We start from the raw sequence: 25945 nt of genomic DNA, 5'->3' as shown, positions 1-25945 counted from the left end.
CAGTTCTCTCCTCTCGCAGGCTGGGTTTGCATGTAATACTAAACCAAGCCATGGCTTAGCGCAAACTAAGAAATGTGTGGGTTTCTAGAGCAAAGATTTTGGTCTCGGCATTCCTCCCTCAGTCCTGTCGCCACCACGCCATCTGGGGCTGAGCCTCCACCCAAGCCCCGGACTGTGGTTTGACTCTCTCCAGATAAACCATGAGCTGCGATCAAAATCGCTGTGTTCCACCTTCACGGTCAGAAGCAGATGCCATGGGAATCACGAGTGGGGAGAGTGCTGTAGCGCTCAGGTCTGGCTTGCAAGCTCCCCACAGGCAGGTGGTCGGCTACCGTGAGAACAGGATGCTGTAAGTTGGTCCTTGGCCTGATCCCGCAGGGCTCTGATGTGCTTAAGACCCTTTTAACAGGCAATATTGAGGATTGGGACCTTCTGTATGCAAAGGATGTTCTCTACCCTAGTTCTACGCTCTACCCACTTCAATAGCCTACCCAGGAAGCACCACACAAGCGAGCCCAAGGTGGACAGCTCTGGGGACCAAACATGCCTCTGAGCCAGACCCACTCTAGGCATGGCACTTGCCTTACCACAGCATCCAGGAAGTGGATACACCGCAGGAGCTCCAGGCGCGTCTCGCAGAACTGTCGGAAAAGCTGCCGGCCAATCGGTTGCTTGTCACACAAGCTGCTGTAGTCTCGTTCTGCAAAGGAAGAAATGGAAGAATGGGGTTTGCTTTCTTCATGGGCAGGTGAAAAATGACACATCCGAGACATGGGGAATCCATAAATTATAAAATTATAATTTATAAGATTTGGTGTAATTGGAATTGTATAATTAATTTGGATTGTAATTTGATTGGTAATTGGAAACATATATTGGAAAATCAATAAATATGATTTAAAAAAGAAAAAGAAAAATGACACATCAGCTGTCTGTACTGCTTTAACTGGAATACAAAGAAAGAAGCAGTCTCTCCACCCTAAGCATCGCTATGCCAGGAATTTAACAAACTATTGCCCTCACAGAGCTAGTTCTCTGAGTGGTTTAATAATCAATGTCTTTTCCTAGGGAACACTGGGAATTGTAGCTCTGGTAGGGGAACGGGGGCCTCCCAATTACTCTCTGCACCTTTGTGAAACTATAGTTCCCAGGATTCTTTGGGGGAAAACCATGCCTGTTCAGAGTTGGCGCAGCAATAAAACTGCTAGCACATATGCAAAGCTAAGTGAGGTCCGGTATGGTTTCAAATTGGATGGGGGACCGCGAGTTGAGATTCCTGCATTGCAGGGGTTTGGCGTAGGTCACCCTCAAGGTCCCTTCCAGCTCTACAATTCTATGATAAGTGTATAGTGCAGATGAGGCCTTAGGGCAAGCCCACTGAAATGAATGAACGCGACTAAGTTAGGGTCATTAATTTCAATGGGTCCGTCAGCTCTTAGTAAAACTTAACTGAATAGCATGCTATACATTTTGGGCCGTGAGTCAATCTGCAAACTGTGCTCTAAAGCTGCCTTGTGACTGTTAATGGGATTTCTATGGAACGGCCAGTCCCGAGGGGTGGGGAGAAGGCAAACAAAAATTGAACTGTTAGGAAAGCGATAGCCCCTCCATCTCCACCCCATCCCACAAGTATGTCCGCAGGTCGCGTGTAAAGTCAGCATGGCAGACGGTTCTCAGGGCTGCCTCCTCCTGGGTGTCGCACGGGGCAGCTGCATGCTGTGCTCAGCTGCGCACTTGCGCATTCCAGCCTGTGACCTCTGGCTGCCACAGGCATGACACGCTGCGCCTCCTTGCTGAGACCTCCGTTCCTGCTCCTCTCAGACCCCCTGCCCTCCCCCTTAGCCAAGGAGGAGCATGGTTCTGCAGGGCCTCTGCAGAAATGCACGTCCCGAGCCACAGGAACATGCGCGCTCTCATATCCCAGCCCTGCGCCCCCCCCCCCACCTTGAGAACAAACTTCAGCGTGGGGAGGGAGGCATGCGCAGAAGAAGTCCCTCACACTTCTCAAGAGCCTGGGAGGAGAGCAGGCGTCTTCAAAACACAGAGGGATCCAAACAGAGTCAGCCTAAGGCAGGGGTCAGCAACCTTTTTCAGCCATGGGCCGGTCCACCATCCTTCAGACCTTGTGAGGGGCCGGACTATACTTTGCGGGGGGGGGGAATGAATGAATTCCTATGCCCCACAAATAACCCAGAGATGCGTTTTAAATAAAAGCACACATTCTACTCATGTAAAAACACACTGATTCCCGGACCGTCTGCGGGCCGGATTGAGAAGGCGATTGGGCCGCATCCAGCCCACGGGCCTTAGGTTGCCTACCCCTGGCCTAAGGCGTTTTGCTGCCTGAAGGGCAAGAGGGAAAGAAAGCACCCTCCCATTCCATACACGGCCCAGGTCCCATCTGCACTATACATTTAAAGCACTATAGTACCACTTTAAACAGTCATGGCTTCCCCAAAGAATCCTGGGGACTGTATCTCCTTAAGAGTGCTGGAAATGGCTGGGCGACCCCCTTATTCCCCTCACAGAGCTGCAACTCTCAGAGTTCCCTGGGAAGAGGAGTTGATCATGAAAGCTGATCAATCAGGAACTGTAGCTCTGTGAGGGGAATAGGGGGCCTCCTCACAACACACAGCTACACTTCCAGGATTCTGGTTGAAGCGGTATAAAACTGCTTTAAATTGTAAAGTGCAGATGGGGCCTAGGATTCAGCACCGGTGAACTGAGTCCTCCACTACAGCAGAGGGCAGCAGGCTAGCTTAGGGGGCACAGAGCAGGCCATGTGGCAAATGCAGCACCGTCTTCCAACACCTTGCCACCACTTGCCATCCCACCAACATGTGGTGCCTGAGGTGGCCACCTCATTCTGCCTCTTGGTAGGGCCAACTCCGCTGGGCACTTTGGGGTCAGAGCTGACATGCATGCCTCGGCCTCCATCTCCAGTTTGCAAGGTTACATGTCTAACAGAGACAGCTACGGTGGGCCTTACTTCTGAGTAGACATGCTCTGTTAGTAGCACACCTTGTACAACTTCCTCACATTAGCAAAGGCACTTAAATAATCCAGGCAGAGTCCAGAGAATAAGAAATCCTAATAATACTTTACTGAAGAAACTGAAGAAAAACAGTATATGATTTGAGTAAAGGAATTTTTTTCCAAACGTACTGAGGAGGTCTCCCCTCAGAACTACACGGCCATCAGGGCATGGGCTACCTCGGCAAACATCATGCTATTGCTAAGCAGCACCTCCACCTCTTGGCTTTAATACTAACAGAATTAACCCTTAAGCTGCGCACAGAATGATCTCTGCTGTTGCACTCCCACCACTTCAGAGTAGGCACTCTGCAAATCCTCTGACGAGCAAGTCTGGCTGGTTCTTGCAGCACCCCTTTCTGTCATCCCGCCTCCATCTCCCAAACTCTGGATGAAAGCTCAGCTGGCTGGATGTGCCTGACTCTGCCACTTACCCATGCCTTTCCGAAGGTCATCGCACTGACTGATGTGCGGGAACTTGAGGATCTCTCTCCATTTCTTGCTTCTCCCTTTCCGCTTCCCTCCACCTCCTGCAAAGCCAAAAGGGAAGGAAAAAGATAGATGAGGATGATTAAGTTTTTAAAAGGAGATAAAAAATATTTTTTCCTCATTTTATTTACTGGAAACCCCCTCCTCGCTGGCCCGCCCCTTGCCTCTTTGCCGAGCTCCACTGCTGGCTGGCTTGTGGAGCCGGGGCATGGAGAGGGACGGGCCAGCGAGGAGGGACACCCCTTCTCGCTGGCCCGTCCCTCTCCCTGCCCCGACTTGCGCTCTGCCAAGGGAGCCCGGGCGGCGGATTCGGGAGTCTTTGCAGCCCGCAAAGACTCCCAAATCCGCCGCCCAGCACCCCTTCGTGCAGCGGCTGCTCACGCAGGCACGAGCAGCCGCGGCATGAAGGGGTGCCGCCGCCAGGCGTCAGCTTTGGGAGTCTCCCGAATCCACCGCCCGATACCCCCGGGGCGGGGCGTCGCGTGCGTCATGACGTCATGATGCACGCACCGTGATGCCCCGCCCCCAGGGGTGCCTCTTGGCATCCCGCCCCCAGCAGCCAAGGGGCTAAGAACACCCCTGAATCAAGTTTCATTCATTCATTCATTCAAGGACATAGGGAGCTGCCTCATGCTGAATCCAATCACTGGTCCATTTAGCTCAGTATTCCAGACATTGACAGGCAGAGGCTCTCCAGAGGACATTCACAATCCTTACTATAGGCACCAGTGGTTGAATCTGGGACCAAGCACACACCACCTTGATCCCATGACTGAGGGGGCTGGGCCTGCGCACTGTGCAGGCATGCTATGGGGAGTGCTGCCTGTTTTTTTGGGAATTGCGACAAGTGAGCATCACCCTTTTCCTTTCAAGAGAATTGCCTTTCGGTGACCTTTTGAGGGCTGCTCCATGACAAGGGATTTTACTTTCGCGGCTGAGCCTAGGAGTCAGAGATTAGAGGTGGTTCCCATTTCCTCTAAGAACAATGCGCCATCCTCTTCTTTATCTTGCTGGCTGCCTTGTGGAGACCCGGGGCTTTGCAAAAGACAATGCAGGCACAGCGCTGCCTAGGAACTCACTGGCAACAATAACCCAATCCTAGCACTTGGTCACAACAGAGAGAGATTGCAGAGACAGACTTATATTCAAATAACCCCCACACATCTACACAATACGTATGTATATATTTACAAGACTGACATATATATGAAAAAAACAACACACCACACAATAAGTAAGTGGGATTTGCAGCATGAGTTTGGCCAAACTGCGGGAGGCAGTGAAAGACAGGCGTGCCTAGCATGCTCTGGTCCATGGGGTCACGAAGAGTCGGACACGACTGAACGACTGAACAACAAGAAGGATAAAACAGCTCTCTTTCTCTTTCTCAATCTCTCTCTCTCAGTCAGTTGCCCCTTCTCTTTCTTCTTTCATAATTGCATCTCATACTTTTTTTTAATTTTTATGCTTTTTATTGATTTTCTTACATGGTAAAGATTATACATTCCAAATAAAATAAAAAGAAACAACAGATTACCAGATAAACAAATATGTATAAGTCCTTAAATTCCTAAAGACTTGTATTATTTAAATCCTTTTCTTAATTCACAATTTCTTAATTTCTCCATATGACTTCCCATCTCCTCGTTGAGGGTTCATCCTTTCCCCCCTTTTTGTAATCACTGCTTCAGTATTCCTTATCTCCATTTCTTTCTTTTATTTTGTCTCATGTATTCTTTATCTAACTTACAGATTGCGGAGTTTAGTCAAAGCATGTCCAGGTTTTCACTTGTGAACAATGTTTAATTAAATATTCTTTATAAATGCCCCATTCTTTTTTATACCTTTGGATTGGCTGTCTCCTAATTGTTTCAATCATTTTTGTTAATTCAAGAAATTCAAACAGTTTCTCCTGCCATTCCTCTTTTGATGGTATCATTTCACCTTTCCATTTTTGGGGGGCCAGTATTCTCACTGCTGTTGCAGCGTATAAGAATATTCTTCTTTTTTCCTTAGAAAACTCCAATATTCCCAATATTCCCAAGAGGAAGGCTTCTGGTTCTTTTGTAAAAGTTTGTTTGATTTTTTTAAAAAAATCTTTGTATATCATATCCCATTTTTAAAAAAAATAAAAATAAATTATTATTTTTTAATTTTGTTGTCCCTTCTCTTCTCTATCTACCCCCCAAAGTGGAAGTGATACCCCCCAAAGTGGAAGTGATTCTTCAGACAGCAACACTGGGCTGTGGCACCCAGGACCATACAATGCTGAGGACCACAGCAGAAGCGCCAGCCTGCAAGGGGGAGACCGACATCACACACATGACGTCATGAGGAGCCAGGGCAGGAGCTGAAAACGGCTGGTGGCTTTCCTCTGCCTCTACTGGTGCCACCACCGGTGGGAGGCTGCTTCGATGCCGAAATCCAGCATCGCCTGAGCTCTGCGAGTGCGGCTTTCTTCCAATTGAAGTGCAGTGTTTGAGGACCGGGACATTCACAGGGAAACCAAAATGCTTGTTTACAAAGCTACTGTACTACCAACCTTACTATATGCTTGTGAAACATGGACCACTTATAAACGCCATCTCCAACTCCTCAAAAGATTCCACCAACGGTGTCTCTGAAAGTTTTTAAACATCACTTGGGAAGACAGGCGAACAAATACCAGTGTCCTGGAAGAAGCAAAGATCACCAGTGTTGAAGCAATGATCCTTCAACATCAACTTTGATGGACTGGTCATGTTGTGCGAATACCTGGTGATCGTCTTCCAAAGCAACTACTCTATTCCGAACTTAAAAATGGAAAACGTAATGCTGGTGGTCAACAAAAGAGGTTTAAAGACTGTCTCAAGGCAAATCTAAAAACAATTGGGAAACACTGGCCTGCGAGCGCTTCAATTGGAGAACAGCCTTTACCAAAGGTTTTGTCATGGGCTTTGAAGACACCCGAAGTCAGGACGCAAGGGAGAAACGTGCTAAGAGGAAGGCACGCTTGGCAAATCCACACCGTGATCAACTCCCACCCGGAAACCATTGTCCCCACTGTGGAAGGACGTGTGGATCCAGAATTGGCCTCCACAGTCACCTACGGACTCATTGTTAAAACTGTGTTTATGGAAGACAATCTTACTTGGCTACAAGTGATCGCCCAAGAAGAAGAAGCTTTGACCCTCCTTCCCCTCTGCAGCAGCAGCAGGAGAAGGAGAAGGAGCTGGCCACTGGAGAAATGCCATGCTCGGCTCCACACTGTTAGGACACTGGGGGGCCAGCAGAACTGATTTACCAGGAATTGGTGTTGTGTTTTATGTGTGCCCCAGGATAGATGTTGCACCACTGAACTCTCACCTTTCCCATTAACCTTGCCAATTCTCCTTCTCCTTCTTTACCTATTACCTGCCCCTTCCTTTCTGTTTCCCGCGTCACCAGGACAACCAGCCAGAGGTGGTTTTAGGGTCAGGGCTGTCTTTAGCATATGTGCTGCTGGGGTGCAAAGATCCACACAGCACCCCTTTTTTTAGAGGGAGGCGAACTCAAAGTTGTTGAGCTTTCTTGGGGGGGGAATTGTTCTCACCTGCAACAACGACACAGCGGAAAAAATTGCTTTTGTTTGATGCTACGGAGTAACAGGGTGCTGCAGGAGGGTGTGGGGACTTTTGCTCCATTGCTTTTCACTGCCACTAATCGAGAGGGACATACATTTTGCACCACACCCCTTGCATCCCCGGGTAAAGATGGCCCTGTTTAGGGTAGCTAGCATGACCAGAGCAGTCAATCTGGGCACCGCTCTGCAGGGGGCGCCACAACAATGCTGTAGAATGAAGTGTGAGAGGTGCCCCCTTCCCAAATTTTAGCATCACCCAGGGTGCTGCTGAAATTTGAGGGCCCAAAGCAGCTGGATGTGTGTTGCTGGAAAGGTGTGGCTGAAACAACAACACACAAACCCCAACCCTCTTGGAGGAGGGAGATATGTGGGTTACATAGGCTGCGTGCACACCATACATTGGGTGGAAGATTGTAGCTCAGTCTAAGAGCATCTGCTTCCCATGCACGAGGTCCCAGGTTCAATTCCCGGTGGCTCCAAGTAGGGCTGAGAGAAGCCTGCCTGAAAAGTCACTGCCAGTCAGTGCAGACAATAATGAGCTATATGGGCCAATTGTCTGACTCAGTATAAGGCAGCTTCCTATGTTCCTAATATTAAAAAGTGCACAACTTTCTCCAAGAATACTGGAACTGTAGTTTGTTAAGGGTGCTGAGAATTGTAGCTCTGTAAGAGGTAAACTACAAGTTCTGTCAGATTTTTTTTTTGTGTGTGTGTGTTTTAAATGTATGGTGTGTATGCAGCCTTGGTTTATTGATTTATTTTAAAGATCAGGAAATGGAAAAACCTGTCTGCTGGCTATGCCCGACCCAGGTTGATGTCACCATTTTTGTGGTGGGGCTTTTTAATTATTATTTTTATGTTTACTAGGCAAGGAGACTGCTTGGAGGCAAAGGGGAGTGGGTGGGTGGCATTGCATGGGCCAGCTTCCTACTTTCGCCGTCGTCCTTCCTTTCCCCTTCTCTTATTCACGCCGAGGCCTAAATACTTCGCTTATGAAGTAATCCCTGTGGGTATGTGACGTCAGCGCTCCTCAGGAATGCTCAGGGCTGGTTGCCGGCCAGTAACAACTTCTCCCTTTGACCGGCTGCCATCGAAGGAACCCGTGACGTCAAGGTAAGAAAACAGGAAGCGAAAAGACCCCCGCCAAAGCAGACGCTGCTCTGCAAAATGACCGACGGCGCTCACGCCTGCCGCGGAATCCCTTCGCAAAGCTTGTGGAGAGCCCTTGTCTCTCCAGGCTCTCAAGGGAATTGACTGGGTATGAACTTCCTGCTGGAATCAATCCACTTCCTCCAGCATGAATAGGCTGAGCGTCAGAGCTGGAACCAGCCCTTCTCAGTAAATACGTCTAGGAGAGTATTGTACACCCTTCGGTGATGCTCTCAGGGCCTCTGCCCGTTCTGCCTGGTCAGAGGCAGTCATTTGCCAAACTGGCATGGATGTAGCTATAAAGAACGTAGGAAAGCAAGGGGTGGTATGGGGTAAGAGAGTGGAGGGTTTTGGTAGGTGGACAAACAGATCAGTATCTGCCGGAGCCCTGGGCTCAGAAGGAATGTTTAGACCTTACATATTAAGAGTCCTGCTGGATCAGACCAAACGCCCATGTAGTTCAACAGCCTATTCTCAGAGCAGCTAACCCCAAGCAGGGGCAATGGCAAGCAGCCACAGGTTGATGCTGGGCAACGGTCTATTGGCAGCAGCGTGCCAGGCACTCACTAAGGACTGACACAAGCCTTGCTTGGCGCCTCCGGTAAAATATCTCCACTAGCAAAGCTAGGAAAGACCCCTGCTGCTTGTGGGAGTGAGTCATGGCAAGAACTCCCTTTTTTTTGGCCAACTGTTAACATCAGTCAAAATATGTGGGCCGGTGAAGAGCAATGATCAGCACACTTAAAGTGGTCCAATCTGAGCTCCCTGCTCCACCTAAGGAGGGGGGAAGATAAGAAATTGCAGTTTGCAACAAATTGCAATCCTTCCAAAATGTGACCAAGTGCATCTTGTACAATTTGCTGGGAAAGCAGGATCTGATCTTGCTTTTGACTTCCACTCCTCCTGCAGTCTTTACCTGCCCTCTTCATCTCCCCCCCCCCAATAGGCCCCGGCAGCGCCTGGCTCTTGGTTTATAACCTCCCACTCGTATGAATCAACCGCTGCTAATTCATCAAGGCAGATCAGAAGGAAAGGACATTCTCCCAAACAGCTCCCATGTTCGGCTTCCCCTGCCTGACTGCCCTGGGGTTGAATGTGCTCCATGGGGAAACTTATGAGGACATTGCCCAGTGCACAAACCCTGCTGCAGAGGCAGGCAGACTTCAAGCTTGTGGGATTTGCACTTTGTGTATGCATACAGGCATGTTCACACTGCACGAAAATGTGCATTCAACACGGGATGCAGGTGCCTTTGGGGATTAATGTACACACGGCATCATCCCCATGTCATCTAAGCACTTTTGCACATACAGTGGTACCTCTGGTTACGTACTTAATTCGTTCCGGAGGTCCGTTCTTAACCTGAAACGGTTCTTAACCTGAAGCACTACTTTAGCTAATGGGGCCTCCGCTGCTGCTGTGCCACCAGAGCACGATTTCTGTTCTTATCCTGAAGCAAAGTTCTCAACCTGAAGCATTATTTCTGGGTTAGTGGAGTCTGTAACCTGAAGCATATGTAACCTGAAGCGTATGTAACCCGAGGTACCACTGTAGTGGCTTCCAATTGTGCACACCTTGGTGTGATGTCGTCATCCAAAGCGGCAGCTACTAGCCATGTTGTCTGCAACCACAGGTGGACGTGTTTTCTAATCAGTGCACAGTGTTGTTCTCTCTTCCCCTCCACTCCTTCAGTGTTTTCACACGCAGTCTTTCAAAAGGCAGGAACTGGAAACTAGTGTGCTGATACACTTCTGTGCATCTTTCCATATACTGTAGATACGTCGGTATACAGAGGCAGCCAAATATCTGCATCCTGTCCTTTTTTGCCTATTTCATTCATAGACAAGAGACATATGGTGAGGAGGGGGAATGGCACAGCTCATCATACACTTTCAACTGACAGCGATGACATGGGCATGGTGCCATGTGTACCCAGGGTTGCCATATGTCCAGAATTTCCCGGACATAGCCGGAATGCTGCAGTCAACAAATTTGGGCTCAAATGAAAGCTCAAGCCCAAAAGGTGCCTGTATCCAGCACTGAAGGCACATTCTCAGTACAGTGGTACCTCGGGTTACGAACTTGATTCGTTCCGGAGGCCCGTTCTTAACCCGAAACCGTTCTTAACCTGAGGTGCGCTTTCGCTAATGGGGCTTCCCGCTGCCACTGCGCTGCTGGCGCACGATTTCCGTTCTCATCCTGGGGCAAAGTTCTCAACCCGAGGTACTACTTCCAGGTTAGCGGAGTTTGTAACCCGAAGTGTTTGTTACCTGAAGCGTTTGTAACCCGAGGTACCACTGTACACGCTTGAACAAGAAAACAGAGTGGCCAGATGCAATAAGAAGGCACAATTCCTCTATCTGTAGTTGTTATGTAGCATGAAATACATTGGTTGTTGCTGCTTTTTCATCCTAGCCTTATAAGCAACTCTTGGTTTGGTTTAAAATAAAAAATAAAAAAACAACTTCCCACCTTGCTGCAATTAAAAATCTAGGCTCACTGCCTTACTTTGCCTCGAAAACTATGGTCCACCAGAAATTGTTGGACTACAACTCCCATCATTCCCTGCCATAAGGCTCCATCTGCTATGGCTGATGGAAGATGCAGAGTCCAACAACATCTGGAGAGCCACAGGATCCCCCACCGCTGCCTTAAACTGAGAAGGAGAGAAAAACAACCTGGCCATGTAGCACACCTAGAAATCAGAAGTGGGTTCTACATTGCTGCTGGGACCACGTGAGATTGAAGATTACTGGTTTGTGTCAACTTGCGGCAACAACAGAGCAGCCATCAGAGCTCAGAGGCCACAAGTCACTTGCATTTTCATATCTGCAGAACTGATAGGGAGCTGCATGGCACATGTGAGCTAAAACATTTGGCTGGGAAATCTGTGCCTTTGGCTTTCGACTCTACTTACGCACCACGAGGTTGTTAAATGGGCTTTTGGGTTTCCTTTTTCCTAACTTGCAACAATAGCAGGGCTTGTGCGTGCCAACTTTTCAGAGATCTCCTCTTCCCCCAGTCTCCCTCCCCGCTGCAAATGCAAAACCCTCAAGGCCCCTTCCTACCCTAGATCTTAATGGAAGCGCGATAAGGATCTTATTAAGGCCTATTCATACCTCATTTCTGTCGTAAGCACAGAGACTCGATAAGAATGCAGACGTCTGGTGTTCTAATAAAACGACATTCTTCCATATGTTTTAAATTGATTTTTTTTTTTTAAATGGGAAAAGGGTGGGCATGGGTGGACTTTGCCAGGCCCACTTGCCCTTTCCTCCTCTTACTTTGATTTTAAGCATGCACAGTTTTTAGAACAACACAGGACTTGCAAATTTGTTCCATTCCATGGGGAGGAGGTGGTGAACACGAGAACGACCCTACTGGGGAAGGGGCTTAGACATTCATGGGAGGAAGGGGGATGCCACATCTCCACTCAACTTGCAGCCTCTGAAAGTTAACACAAGGTCAGCATAAAGAACAATCCAGGAATTTAGGGAACTGTGGTGGCATCCATTTTATTTCATGCACATTTCTTTCCCCCTAAAAATCCAGGAAACTGTAGATCTGCTGCCATTCAGAGTGAAGAATCCTGAGCTGTACAGTGGTACCTTGGTTCTCAAACGGCTTAGTTGTCAAACAAATCGGCTCCCCGAACACCGCAAACCTGGTCTGCGAACATTTTGGGGAAGCTGATTTTCCAACGCAGCTTCCGCTTGAGTGCACGAAGCTCCTGCAGTCAGTCAGAAGTGCCTTGGTTTTCCGAACTTGTTTCGGGAGTCGAACCGACTCCCAGAACGGATTAAGTTCAAGAATCAAGGTACCATTGTACAAACAAATAGGCAAGAATTCAATGTCACACTCTTATTATGTTCTTCAGTGCAAGCATTTCTGCTTGCCAGATGAAACAACCCCCTCCCCCCGCTTTTCTGGAGGTTCTCCCAACCCTCCAGAGCAAATTTTGGGGTCGGGAGGGAAGCTACGGGGGAGCCCATTGTGCTGACTTAATGTGGTCTATAGGGACGCGGGTGGCACTGTGGTCTAAACCACTGAGCCTAGGGCTTGCCGGTCAGAACGTCGGCGGTTTGAATCCCGTTGCTCAGTCCCAGCTCCTGCCAACCTAGCAGTTCGAAAGCTCATCAAAGCACAAGTAGATAAATAGGTACCACTGCGGCGGGAAGGTAAACGACGTTTCCGTGCACTGCTCTGGTTTTGCCAGAAGCGGCTTAGTCATCCTGGCCACATGAACCAGAAGCTGTCTGTGGACAAACGGCGGCTCCCCTCGGCCAGTAAAGCGAGATGAGCGCCGCAACCCCAGAGTCGTCAGTGACAGGACTTAACTGTCAGGGGTCCTTACCTTTAATATGGTCTATAATCTATTATGAGGCAGTTTATGATACTCCAAAGACACGACAGAGGGCTTTTCCAGATTTCTTAGATGGAAGTTTCACTGAAATAGGCATGGGATCAGGCCTCACACAGAAAATTCACAGCCTAGCATAGACCGCTGTTTAAACAGCAGCAATTCATGCAAATGGACAATCTGTTTCTACGAGCCTTCAACGCAACATTGCCTACAAACCGGAGACCATGGTTTAAAATGGGCTTGTTTAGAAACCTGAGCAGCGTTTGTTTTGAACCAGCCCTCAAACGTGGATTTTAAGCAACTAGTTAAACCCGCAGAGCTCGCTTTAAACCACAGGCTGCGGTTCATATGCAAAACAAGCCGCGTCTGCGGAGATGTGAAAGTTAAAACTCCAAAACTACATCCTTTACAGCCTCCTGTGTGTTCCCCTGCCTACCTGGGGCTGCAACCCCATACGGAATGATGGCTAACTATTTTTCTGATCTGGTTACCCATTACTCGCAGAGTATTTTATGTTGGCGTGCTTGAATGCCTTCGTCCGCTGGTTATCTGGAAGGTTTAGAGGCACCCCTTTCCAGAACAGACTCTGCTCTTGTGGTCAGAATGTACCTGGTTCTATTGACCACATGGTTTTGGACTGCCCCCTTTTTAATACCTTTCGTGAAGATTATTCAATGTCCTCTCTATGGCTCAGGGCCCCCTCTAATAAACAACTCGTAGTCCAGTTCTTGTTGAGGGATGATTCTCCTGAAGTCACTAGAGTTATGGCACAATTTCGGACCAGGATTTTTAAAGTAAAATCTGGGGCGCTCTGGCCTGAATAACAGCGGTTGTTGAAGATCTCTCCCCCTCTCCCCTCTCCCCCTCCCCTTATTTTACATCGCATGTCTTAGAATTTTAGCATATACAGAGGATTTATGTTTGTTGTCTTATTTATGCCAATAAAGGTGTTGCATTGTATAACTCCGTCAAAGTCCTTCTCCAGGCTGCATGGGAAGGAGAGAAGGAGAGGATAGCAGGGAGAGCGAGTGAAGGGGTACCGTAGCTCCTTCCGGATTGTGCACCAAGTGTTAGGCCCTGGTTTAGGGTGATGTGCAAACGGAGCCACGGGTATGGAGACAGAAACAAAGGAACAGATGTCCGAACGTAAAGTTTGTGTGGGCAACAGAGAAGTAAAACATGCATTCTAGAAACGTCTCCCATTCTAGAAACGTCTCCCTGAGCTAACTTGGTTCATTCATGGGGCCCCAGACTTGGATTCTCTTTAACCGCTTTCAACTCCCATTTTGCGTAACAGAAATGATATGTAGCAGTTTTTCTGTTTTCTTTTTCACTCGAAAGCAGCAAAGGAAAAGGATACCAGTAGAAGGTTTGGGTTTTTTTTTTTGAAAGAAAGAAAAACACCTTTTATTTTCAAATCAGATTTGCTGTCCGCACCCTCAGACCCCAAAGTGCTATTTTTGTCCACCAAGGAAAGAGTAAATGAATAAAGAAATGTTGGGAGAAACTGATCACGGATCTCTCACATCCTGTGTCGCTTCGCCCTGCAAGAAGAGGAAACTCACGAGGATGGGGACATATCAGCCGCATTTCAAAAGGTTTGCTATTATTTGGCAACAAGCAGAGGGCGGAGGGTGTTTGACTGCCTCTACGTCTCTCCACTGTGCCTTGGAGCAGGTCGGGTTAATGGCCCATGTCAATGGCCTGCTGGCCACGTCAGCGCTGACGCCCAAATCTGCCTGTCCTGGACCAAATGATAGCGAGAGGAAGTCCCTTGGCTACCCTCCAAGTGATAGAGCTGCGTTATCGGCAGCAATCAGTGTCACAGCTAATTTGGCAGGATGCATAAAGGTAGAAGGCAAGTCAGGATTCCCCCCCCCCACTCTCTTTTCAGCTGAGACTGCTTAATAGGTTGTGATTTTACTGAAGAAGTAAGAAAAGAGGAAACAGTGCTGTAACACTGGGCAAAAGGAAAGGTCTTTGGATTATATGGATCAGTCCCACCTGCCTGTCCTGCTCTGCACGCTATGCCAAGCCAATGTTTTTAAATCTTCCTTGCAACCCAACATGCTCTCGATACACACCAGAGCATCTACAGCAGAAAGGGGGAACCTGTGTAGGTGTTCCAGATGTCCTGGGACTCCAACTCCCATAAGTCCCAGACAACACAACCAATGGCCAAGGATGTTGGGAGTTGTATACTCCAGCAACATCTGGAGGTCCCCCAACCTCTGGTCCACTGAGAAGAGCCTTCTTCATTTGCCTTCCTCTGCAACCAGTTCTCCCTCCAGCCTGGAGTTGGCTGTCTTTCCAGAAGCAAAGGCCAACATCCTTGGCAAACGGAAGTACCCAAGGCCAGAGCCTAACAGTGAAATCACAGGCTGGCTCACAGAGTTTGTAAGGGCACCCCAGAAGGCCTCTGGTTATCAGAAATCACAGGCCAGATTAAGAACAGAAATACTAAAAGGGCTGCATCACCTCTTGAGAGGAAAGAGATCCTTCCACGTGCAAGATTAGGACATGGGCATGTCATTCGCAACACGTTTGTGACCTGCCTTAGATTGGCAAGTGAGTTAGCAAAGTAGAAGTAACCTCACCTTCTGCTTCTGTTACTTTATCCGGAATATTTGTAAAGCACTAAACATTGCAAAATACTGTGCTGCTGTACAAAATTTAAATGGAACACATAACAGTAGATAAACAATTCTCAAAAGGAAATAAGATGCTTCCCACAAATCAACTCAACCTTCTGGGGAAACCTGTTAAAAAAATTAAAAGCCTCTAGCATCCGACAAATGTGTACAACTTCACTGGGCAGTGCATTTTACTGCCATGGAGAACCCTGGGAACAAGGAGGGCGCTGAAGATGACTGCAGGGAATAGGCAGGTATATACAGGTGTCAGGTGTGTGTGTACACACACACACACACACACACACACACATGCGGACAGCCCAGCCACTTATCCTGACCAAGCCACAAGCTTCTCAGAGCAGAACACACCAGCCATTTCTGTGCATACTGGCTACTTGCCCACACTGGCCAGTTCTGTGCAGCTGCTAACATCATGTGCAGAGTTAAGGTTTCCACACATCACCACAAAAAGTTTGGTTTTTGCTGCTGCTGCTGCTACATCTGCTAACCTTATCTCAGCATGTTATGAAACTGCTTTGTGGCTTTGCAAGTAAGTCCACAAAGGTTTTTCGCTTGCAAAATACAGTGGACGCTCGGGTTGCGGACGTAATCCATGACGGAGGCAAGTCCGCAACCCGCAGCGTTTGTATCCCGCAGCGCTGCATCTGCGCATGTGCCAAAACCCGGAAGTAACCTGTTCTGACACTTCTGGGTTTGGCGCGGAGCGCAACCCGAAAAACGTAACCCGCAGCGTTCGCAACCTGAGGTATGACTGTAAAACAAAACACTAACCTGTGGGCGGCTGGCAAAAGAGAGGTGTGGAGTTCTGTCCCCCTTGCAGCAGCCTGCTTTTCTTATGCTGGCTAAGGGGGCTTCCCTCTTGGTTTCCACCCTGTCACAGAGGTTCCACACCTCCTCCAGCAGCTTGCTCACTCACTCACCTACAAGCAATTTCTTGTTGCCTGTAGCTGACAGTATACAGTGGTACCTTGGTTCTCAAACGCCTGGTTCTCAAATGCTTTGGTTCTCAAACTCTGAAAACCCGGAAGTAAGTGTTCCAGTTTTCAAACGTTTTTCAGAAGCAAACATCCGATGCAGCTGTTGGCTATTGTTTCTAGGGCACCAGCACCAATCAGAAGCTGTGCCTTGTTTTTGAACATTTTGGAAGTCAATGGACTTCCAGAATCGATTGTTTGGTGCTTTTGTTTTTGCTATTTATTTTGCATTCTTGTTTTTTGAGGCTTTTTCAATTAATTTGTTTTTGTGACTGTGTGGAACCCAGTTCAGCTACTGATTGTTGTTTGCGTGGCTGCGGAAATGGATAAAAGCCCCCCAGCCAAACAATAACTATCATCAGTGCAAGTAAGAAAAAAAATATTTAATTTTTATCATCTACAATACTGTCTTATTTATTTTATAGTACAGTACATTGATTATTGCTTTCATTTTATGGATGATGGTCTCGTTAGATAGTAAAATTCATGTTAAATTGCTGTTTTAGGGGTTGTTTTTAAAAGTCTGGAACAGATCAATCCGTTTTCCATTACTTTCTATGGGAAAGCGTGCCTTGGTTTTGGAACACTTTGGTTTTGGAACAAACTTCTGGAACAGAACCAAGTTACCACTGTATGCTTAAATTCCAGTCGGCCTTATATTACATCAGACCATTGGCTTACCTGGCCGGGCCTTTCATCAGCCCCAGCCAGTGACGGACCCATATTTTTGGGGACCCTGAAGCTTGAATTGTCCTGGAGGCCCCTTTGTAACTGGCAATGAGGTCTAGGTAACCACTGTTATCTTCTTCACTGAAGTTGTTCCACAACAGATCGCCACACCCTTACGACATCTGTGCTACTAACTCTTAAACTTTGGGATTCTTGAAACATATACAACAAAAAATTAATCGGTTTGAGTCGTACCATTCAATCTGGGTCTACTAGACCCCAAATTTTTAAGCTATGTGGTTTCTGGGGCCCCTCTGGGATTAGGGGCCCGGAAGCTTAAACTTCATTAGTTTTATAGCAGATCCTCTCTCCAAAAGGTGCTGCTGCTAAATGGCAAGTTGCCTGCTCGATGAGCAATCAGCACTTGTGATCTTTTCATAGATAGAACCATGGAGTTAGAAGGAACCATGTGGGTCAACTAGTCCAACCCGCTGCAATGCAGGAATCTTTTGCCCCGACTGGGGCTAAAACCCACAACCCTGAGATTAATAATTTTATTATTTATATACCCCACCCACCTGGCGGGGTTGCTCAGTCTCACGCTCACTTTGCCCACCCCACCTCTCCTGTTCCTACGGACACATTTACCCAAACGTGGTGGTAGGAAGAGGTCCAGTGTCCAGAATGGTTTAACCATCCATCCCTCTTCACAGGGAACTCTGGGAATTGCAGCTCTCTAAGAGGGAATGCGGGTGGCGCTGTGGTCTAAACCACTGAGCCTCTTGGGCTTGCCAATCATAAGGTCGGCGGTTCGAATCCCTGCGACGGGGTGAGCTCCCGTTGCTCGGTCCCAGCTCCTGCCAACCTAGCAGTTCGAAAGCATGCCAAAAATGCAAGTACCGTATTTTTCGCTCCATAGGACGCACTGGACCATAGGGCGCACCTCATTTTTAGAGGAGGAAACCCAGGAAAAAAACATTTTTCTGGTTTTCTCCTCTAAAAGCCCTGTTTGTTTGTTGTTGTTTTTTTGAGGATCAGCTAAAAGTTTTGCAGCTTTTTTGCAAAGGGAAAAGCCCTGGCTTTTTTGAGGATCAGCTGAAAGTTTTGCAGCTGTTTTTGCAAAGGCAAAAGGCCTTTTTTAGGATCAGCTAAAGGCTTTGCAGCTTTTTTGCAAAGGGAAAAGCCCTGGTTTGTTTGTTTGTTTTTGTTTTTTTGAGGATCAGCTAAAGGTTTTGCAGCTTTTTTTGCAAAGGGGGAAAAGCAAAGCTCCTTTTGCAAAGGGGGAAAAACAAAGAGGAAAAGCCCCATTTTTATGGGGTTTAACTCACATTTCTGAAAAATCTTAAGGAAAAGGAGCCATTTCTACTGTTTCCAGACAGATAATCTAATCAGCCAGTCACATGTCCTGGGGAAACAAACAACCTCCCTCTGCAGCACATTCAACAAAGGAGGGCGGGGCTGAAAGGGAGCTGGGACTCTTAGCTCTCTCCCGATCTATTCTGATCAGCTGCTGAGCTGGGTCCTTTCAACACTCCCTTTTCTCTTTGTAAAATAAAAAGCACAATCTGCTTTTGGCTCCTGGGCAATTCAGCTCCAGGGACCACCATTCGCTCCATAAAACGCACAGGTATTTCCCTTACTTTTAGGAGGGAAAAAGTGCGTCTTATGGAGCAAAAAATACGGTAGATAAATAGGTACCGCTCCGGCGGGAAGGTAAACGGCGTTTCCGTGCGCTGTTCTGGTTTAGTCATGCTGGCACATGACCTGGAAATCCTGTCTGCGGACAAACGCCGGCTCCCTTGGCCTGTAAAGCGAGATGAGCACCGCAACCCCAGAGTTGTCTGCGACTGGACTTAATTGTCAGGCAGGGGTCCTTTTTAAGAGGGAATAGGGGTCTCCTAGCAACACTCGGCACCCATAGCAAACTACAGCTCCCAGAATTCTTGGTGGAAGCCAAGACTGTTGAAAGCGTTATCGCAGCACTTTAAACGCACGGTGCACATATGGCCATAGTAAGAGCTGGGGTTGGGGAAAGCCAGACAATGATCTCATTTCTCGTCCACCTCTGAAGTCTCCCCGTCATGCAGGGCCCCCACATCTGCTACTGCTTTGCATCCTCCTCCCATGGGAGACAGACTCGCTTGCCCCTCAAATGTGTGCCCTTAGACGCCAGGAAGGCCTAGTGCTGTGCCTGCCCGCCTCTGCCGAGCGACGATTCCTCCTCCCTCGTGTGGGAAAGACGGAGCAGCCAGAGCGCAGACCACAAAAGCCACATTACTCATCCACACCCACTCGGGGGCCCCCAGCCACTAATCTCGGCCGCTGGAGAACCAAGATTCCTCTTAGAAGGTCTGCATGCACCTCATGGAAGGGGCGAGGGAGAGCAGAGGTGACTGAAACAGGGAGGGCAGCAAAAAAGAAAGGCCCGTGCTTGCACAACTCTCGTCCTAGGAGCTGCTCCGACAGGCTCCTTTGGGTGAGTCAGCCCTCCAGCCCATGAGTAAGCTCATTCAAGCCACGGAAGGAGGAAGTGCAGAAAAGATCCCTGGGCTTGCTGATGTATTCCCTAGCTATCAGGTTTAGGCTTGGGAACTGCATTTCCTCCTCAAAAGGCAGCCAGTCATGAATCCACCAGGGTGGCAGGAAACAATATTTGGAAGGACATTTAGGACTGCGGTTTGTGAAGGGTGCTGGGAACTGTAGCTCTGTGAGAGATAAACTACGGTTCCCACAATAAATAAAAAATATATTGGGGTAGGGGTGTTTTAAATCTATGGCATGTAATGCAGTCCCAGGTTTGAGGGGCAAGTGGGCCTCATCCAGGGGCAGATTTCTAATAACACCTCTTCTGCTCGGATATGTTTCCTGCTTGGCAGGGGGTTGGACTGGATGGCCCTTGTGGTCTCTTCCAACTCTATGATTCTATGATTCTATGAAGCCAGGGCATGGGCGCATGATGTACACATGCAAGATTTTGGGCAAGGAGCAAAAATGCACGGGGTTTGGATTAATGTGCCAAACAGAACTGTAAAAAAATGCATTCTGTTCTTAAAAACACTTGCAGGGCTCTTCACTTCACTTTTTGCGTTTTTGGCTGACACGCAACTCCCCCCCCCCCAAAAAAAAGTTCGTCACATATAAAGAGAAACGCCCCAGGTAGCTCAATAAAAAATAGGTGCAGTAATGACCTTCAGCTCTCTGACAACTGAAAAGGAGACAATTGCAAGATTTTACTTTTTAAACAGGCAAGAGAGAGAAAAGGTCGCACACACATGTGCTGAAAGGAAACAGCAAAATGTCACTTTCCACATATAGAAAGAAACATAAAAGCCAAATGTCTCGCAGAAAGGTAAAAAGATGCGCCGTGAGTTAGTTTAGAGGGGGAAAAGGCGCAGTTCATTAATTCCCTCCAAGGAAAGACAGTGAAGTGTTTGTGTTTTGTGTATCCCTTGTCTCTGTGGTGATGTCACATCAGACCACACGACTGTTTTCATGCTCTTAAGAATGCAGGGGGCCCCCCCCCCACCATTTCCTAGTGTGGGAGAAACCACCTTCACAACCCCAGAGCCGGGATGCTGAGTTTCTCTATGGCAACCACAGTGATCAGGCAGAGGGCAGCTAGGCAAGCACTTGCTCCATGTTATCCCACGTTTATACTTTGCTTCTGGAGACTGATCTTTATATGGTTTCATCCATGCACCAGTTCCCCTCTCCTAGAAGTACAAGTTCATGGCGTTTTACACACACACACACACTGCATTTCCACAAACGCAACAACAGCAAAAATGATAATAATGACAATATAAGTGATATCCACTTAAATAATTCTGCTAGCGCAAACACATCTGGTCCCCAGGAGAGCAAACGCGGTAAGGAGAGCAGGCTGGATCAGGCCAATGGCCCAACTAGTCGAGCATCCTGTTCTCACAGTGGACAAGCAGATGCCTTTGGGAAACCTGAAAGTGGCACATCAGCACAAGAGCAAACAACATTTTACAGGATTCATCTCATCCTGGATATAGTCTGTTTGCACAGTTGCCTTCGGGCAAGAGATACAGAACAAATAAATCAAGAACAAATAGACTAAAAAGCAGTTTTTATCCAAGAGCTATAACTACTTTAAATGCTGTAACCAAATGATATGATCTTTGGGGAGTCGTGATGGATGGTATGTATGCGTATGTGTGGTTGTAAATGTATAAATGCGTATATGTGGCTGTAAATGTGGGATGGCATTCAATTTCGTTGTACTACGTACAATGACAATAAAGTATCTATCTATCTCTATCTTACTACTCCCATAGCTTCCATCAACTGGCCAGAATTCTCATAGCAAGGAATTGGAAGGGTGAGAGTAACCCCACAAATATGATTGGCAAGCTCTAATGATGGAATATATGCAGTTAGCAGTAATGACGGGAAGAATGAGAGGTCACTTCAATCAAAAGGTACAAAAGGAATGGGAAGTTTTTACAGATTATTTACAGAGCATTCATGCCTCAGACCATGGAGGAAGAGCTAGAATTTGTCCAAGGTTCTTTGAAACCCATCTAAGTTGGTGCCATCACTGCCACCCTGTGGGAGCAAGTTCCATGGTTTAACTATGCGCCAAGTGAAGAACGACTTTCTTCTCTTCTTTCTTTCTTTCTTTCTTTCTTTCTTTCTTACATCTGTCCCGAGTCTTCCAACTTTCAGGTTCATTGGACGCCCACAGGTTCTAATGTTTCTCCGTGCCACGCGTTATTTTACAAACTTCGATCGTGCCACCCCTCAAACGCTGCAACCTTTCCTCGCAGGGGAGCGGCTCCATCCTCTGGTTCATTTTGGCTGCCCTTTTCTGAACCTTTCCGAGGTGAGGCAAGCAGAACCGGACACAATATTTCAAATGCGGCTGCGCTATATGTTTTGATAAACGGCAAAATGGTATTGGCGGTTTATTGCACTGCACCATGTGACCTTTCTAACACAGCTTGGCTTTTAGTAAGTACCAGTAGAGGGATTTCTTGGCGGCTGCTCCCAGGATCTGGAAACCATGCCAAGGGAGACTGATTACCTTCTGCCAGCGAGCTTTTGGCTTTTGGACCATCGGCAGACTTACAAAGATGCCAAATCTGACTTTTTTTTAACAAGCTGTTTGCATAATTTGGACTGGTGCTTTTACCTGACTTGGTGCTGTTTGGTTGCATTTCATGGCTGTGATGGTTATTGGTGCAGAACATGAGAAGAGCCTCGCTGGCTCAGGACAGCAGCTCATGCAGTCCAGAACCCTGTTCTTTTTAAAATTTTATTTATTGTTTTTTTTTCAACTTAAAATTTTACAGAGATATATCAGACATAAATCATAAAAAACAAGATTCCAAGGAATCTCCTGGACTTCCATCTTCCCCTATGTGGGTCCTATTATTAATTAGTTCCTCCCGCATCTTTTTATGATAATCCAAACCCTTTACGTCCAGAATTCACCCTTAAACTACAAGTGCTATTCCAATCCTACTAACGATTTTAATGGTTAACAATGGACTTTAAGATCAGTTACAATTCCCCCCCCCCATTCCTTGTTAAAATTTTGGTCTTCCTGACTTCTGACTTCTGATTTCCTACTAGAGAAGAATGGCAGATGAAGTTCACAGAATCCTGTTCTCTCAGTGGCCAAGCAGATGCCTATGGGAATCCTGCATGTAAGACCGGGAAACAACAGCATACTACCCCACTCTGTTAAGTAGAATCTAGCCATCATGGCTGGTAGCCACAGAGAGCCTTATCATGAATTTGTCTAATCCTTTTTATAGCCTTCCCAGTCGGTGACCATCACTAGCCTGGGGGGGGGGCTCCATAGTTTAACTATGCCCTGTTTGGGGAAGCACTTTCTTATAAAAGTCAAAACAAAATAAATTAAAAAAAAATCCTTCCAGTAGCACCTTAGAGACCAACTAAGTTTGTTCTTGGTATGAGCTTTCGTGTGCATGCACACTTCTTCAGATGATAAAAGTGTTAGCCACCTTGAGCAAAGTACTGCAAAGAACTGATCCTTCAGTTTGGCAGCACTTATACTCTGGAACTCCCTGCCCATTGATATTAGTCAGGCATCTCTGTGGTGCCTGCTGAAAAAAATTATTTAGGCAAGCCTAACCAGACATATGGTGTGTGTGTGTGTGTGTGTGAGAGAGAGAGAGAGAGAGGAGAGAGAGAATGCTGATTTTATTATATTATGATAAATGTTACGTCAATTCATTTTTTAATGTGTGATTTTATTGGCGCACACCCACACACACGATATATATAGAGAGAGAGAGAGAGAAATGCTTAAAATGTTTTTTGTTGAATAAGCATTATATAATAAATGTTGGTGGAAAGCTGGGATAAGAAATTAACAAATAAATAAGACAGCCGCAAACAGTTAGAAACTCAGAGGAATTAAGGACATCTACAGTATTTGGACCAACTAATGTCAAGGAATGTATGAAACAAGCTCTCTGAAGTCACACAAAGACAAGATTCTGTTGGTTTTAATTTGAGTGTGCAGAAGCTTGGCAAAATATAATCTGATTTATAACCACAACATTCAGAAAGTCAGTGAAAATCTTTCTTTAGAAAATGCCCCCCATGCACCCCTCCCAAAATATCATCAGCTGCTAATATTCACATTCTCAGTTGATGTGCTGATACAGAAGCATTTAAGTTCAAAACTTATTTTTGGGTCAGACCCAGGAGACATGCACACCATACATTTCCCCCCAAAGATTCCAGGGAGCTGTTGTTTGTTAAGGGTGCTGGGAACTCTGTGACGAGTAAATGACAGTGATGTGACAAAAGCCAGTATTCAGCAAGAGACCTCTCTGGCTTCGCTCCTCTTTGGGTGCCCCTCACACCCTACGTTTCTCTGGCTTTGCCACCAGGTCTCAAAGTGTGGGGTCCCAGCAGTTGGGGCTCAGCGCTGCACCCACCAGAACTGTTCTGCTAACTAAGGAAGCAGGAGAGAGGCAGGGAACACTTGGGAGTTTCTGATCGCAGCAGGGAGGCTCTGACTCGGAGTCAGCTAAACCGGTTTTGTGTATCAATCAGGCATCAGGTAGTAAAAGGGAAACAAGCAGGAGGCAAATCATTCCCTAACAGCAAACCTGGGCAACTGAGTGCACATCAGTTTCAAAACAAAATAAGGTAGGGAGCTTCCATGGAATGCCAGCAGAAAGGGGATGGAGAAGAGGAATTTGCAAATGGGGAAGGAACTGACCTCCTCAAGTGCCTAATAGGTAAAGGTAATGGTACCACCGACAGTTAGGTCCAGTCGCGGACAACTCTGGGGTTGTGGCGGTCATCTCATTATAGGCCGAGGGAGCTGGCGTTTGTCCGCATACAGCTTCTGGATCATGTGGCTATGATAACTAAGCTGCTTCTAGCGAACCAGAGCAGTGCATGGAAACGCTGTTTACCTTCCCGCCGGAGCGGTACCTATTTATCTACTTGCACTTTGACGTGCTTTCGAACTGCTAGGTTGACAGGAGCAGGGACCGAGCAACGGGAGCTCACCCCGTCGCGGGGATTTGAACCGCCGACCTTCTGATCGGCAAGCCCTAGGCTCTGTGGTTTAGACCACAGTGCCACCCGTGTCCCAGATCAAGTGCCTAATAGCTGATAGTAAATCTCCTGAAGTGGAAGGTAGAGAATTAAGAGATGGGACAGGATGTGTAGTTTGCCCAACACAGGGACATTTCAGGAAGGGAGAGAGAAAGAAAGAGAGACAGACAGACAGACAGACAAACTGACTTTTGCTGCTGGGATACAAATTGGTGCCAAACATCTTGCTCTGCTTTCTTCTGAACCACATCAGTAAGGTCCAGAGGGGGGGTCTTGACAGCCCAGGACCTCTATTTACCTGTGCCTGGCTTGTGCCCTGCTGGGGAGATCAGTTTGGTGCTGCTAACACAATGGTTTCACTTAACCCCCAGAGGTACGCTCCATGGTCTCTTGAGACAGACAGATGCCAACAAAACAATAGTCTGTTAAGGGTGCTGAGAGTTGTTAGGAGACCCCTATTCCTCTCACAGAGCTACAACTCCAACAGTTCCCTGCTTTAAATGAGCACTGCAGATGTTTCCTTCGAGAATGGATAGGGAAGTTGTGGCCGTCCAGGTGTTGCCGCCACGACAGCTCCTATAGCCACTGAATCTGCTGGCTGGGGCAGATGGGAGAGGGAGTCCAACAACATGTGAAGAGTTCCAGGTTGGGGATCCCTGATTTAGGGCTACTCCCAGAGAGCCTCTACTTAGAACAGACCCCTGAATTCAATAGACACAAGCTACGTCATCTCCGACCATTTCAAGGGGCCTATTCTGAGTAAGACTAGCACTTTGACAGGATCTGGATTAAGCTTGTTGAGCTCTTATTCAACAGCAGAAGCTTGGTATTGAACCAGGACAGGGAGGAGTTACGCCTCTATAGAAAGAAGGAAGATTAATCCATGTTTGCTAGAAAAGAGCAGGGAGGCATCTCTCGACACACCCTTGCGGACTCTGCATGCCCAAACATGCCAGCTGCACAACCTTTATCTTTACGAAGAACATTTCACAGTCCCTCAAAGTCGCAATAGAGATAGATATTTCCTGCTCATATAGTGCTTTATACACAAGCTGTCGGGGGAACTGTGGTCTGACCCGTGCCCCCACCCAATGCTCAGCCCCAGGGCATGGCATATTTAATGCCAAGACCTCAGTTCTGAAGTGTACACGCTAATAACAAAGAGGCCCCAGAGCATGTGCAGAAGGTCTCCCCTTCAGTGTTCTAGTTTGCATGTAGCGCTAAGCCAAACCAGGGCTTAGCACCAACAAACATGTGGCTTTCCAAGGAGAAGTTGGGGGCCACTGCACTTCTCCCTCAGCCCTGCTGCTGCTGCTGCTGCACTGCCTGGGAATAGACTAAGCTGCCTTACTCAGACCATTGGTTCAGCATTGTCTGCAATGTATTCCTGCTTTGCAGCGGGTTGGACTACATGACCCTGGGGTCTCTTCCAAACGCT

At 47.4% G+C, this 25945-nt stretch overlaps 1 protein-coding gene across 1 annotated transcript in view; it reads right to left on the bottom strand.

The window, feature by feature from the left end:
- Positions 1–25945, bottom strand: part of LOC117060279 (G protein-coupled receptor kinase 5-like) — a 70542-nt gene that overhangs the window by 21377 nt on the left and 23220 nt on the right. Inside the window, exons 3-4 of the mRNA XM_033172492.1 lie at positions 3468–3563; positions 588–700 (exon numbers count right to left, since the gene is read on the bottom strand). Coding sequence (XP_033028383.1) covers positions 588–700; positions 3468–3563 — 209 coding nt within the window. The remainder of the gene's footprint in view (positions 1–587; positions 701–3467; positions 3564–25945) is intronic.

The sequence above is a fragment of the Lacerta agilis genome, chromosome 15 (genome assembly GCF_009819535.1).
Source record: "Lacerta agilis isolate rLacAgi1 chromosome 15, rLacAgi1.pri, whole genome shotgun sequence".
NCBI classification, from domain to species: domain Eukaryota; kingdom Metazoa; phylum Chordata; class Lepidosauria; order Squamata; family Lacertidae; genus Lacerta; species Lacerta agilis.
This window is presented reverse-complemented; position numbering and strand designations above follow the sequence as displayed.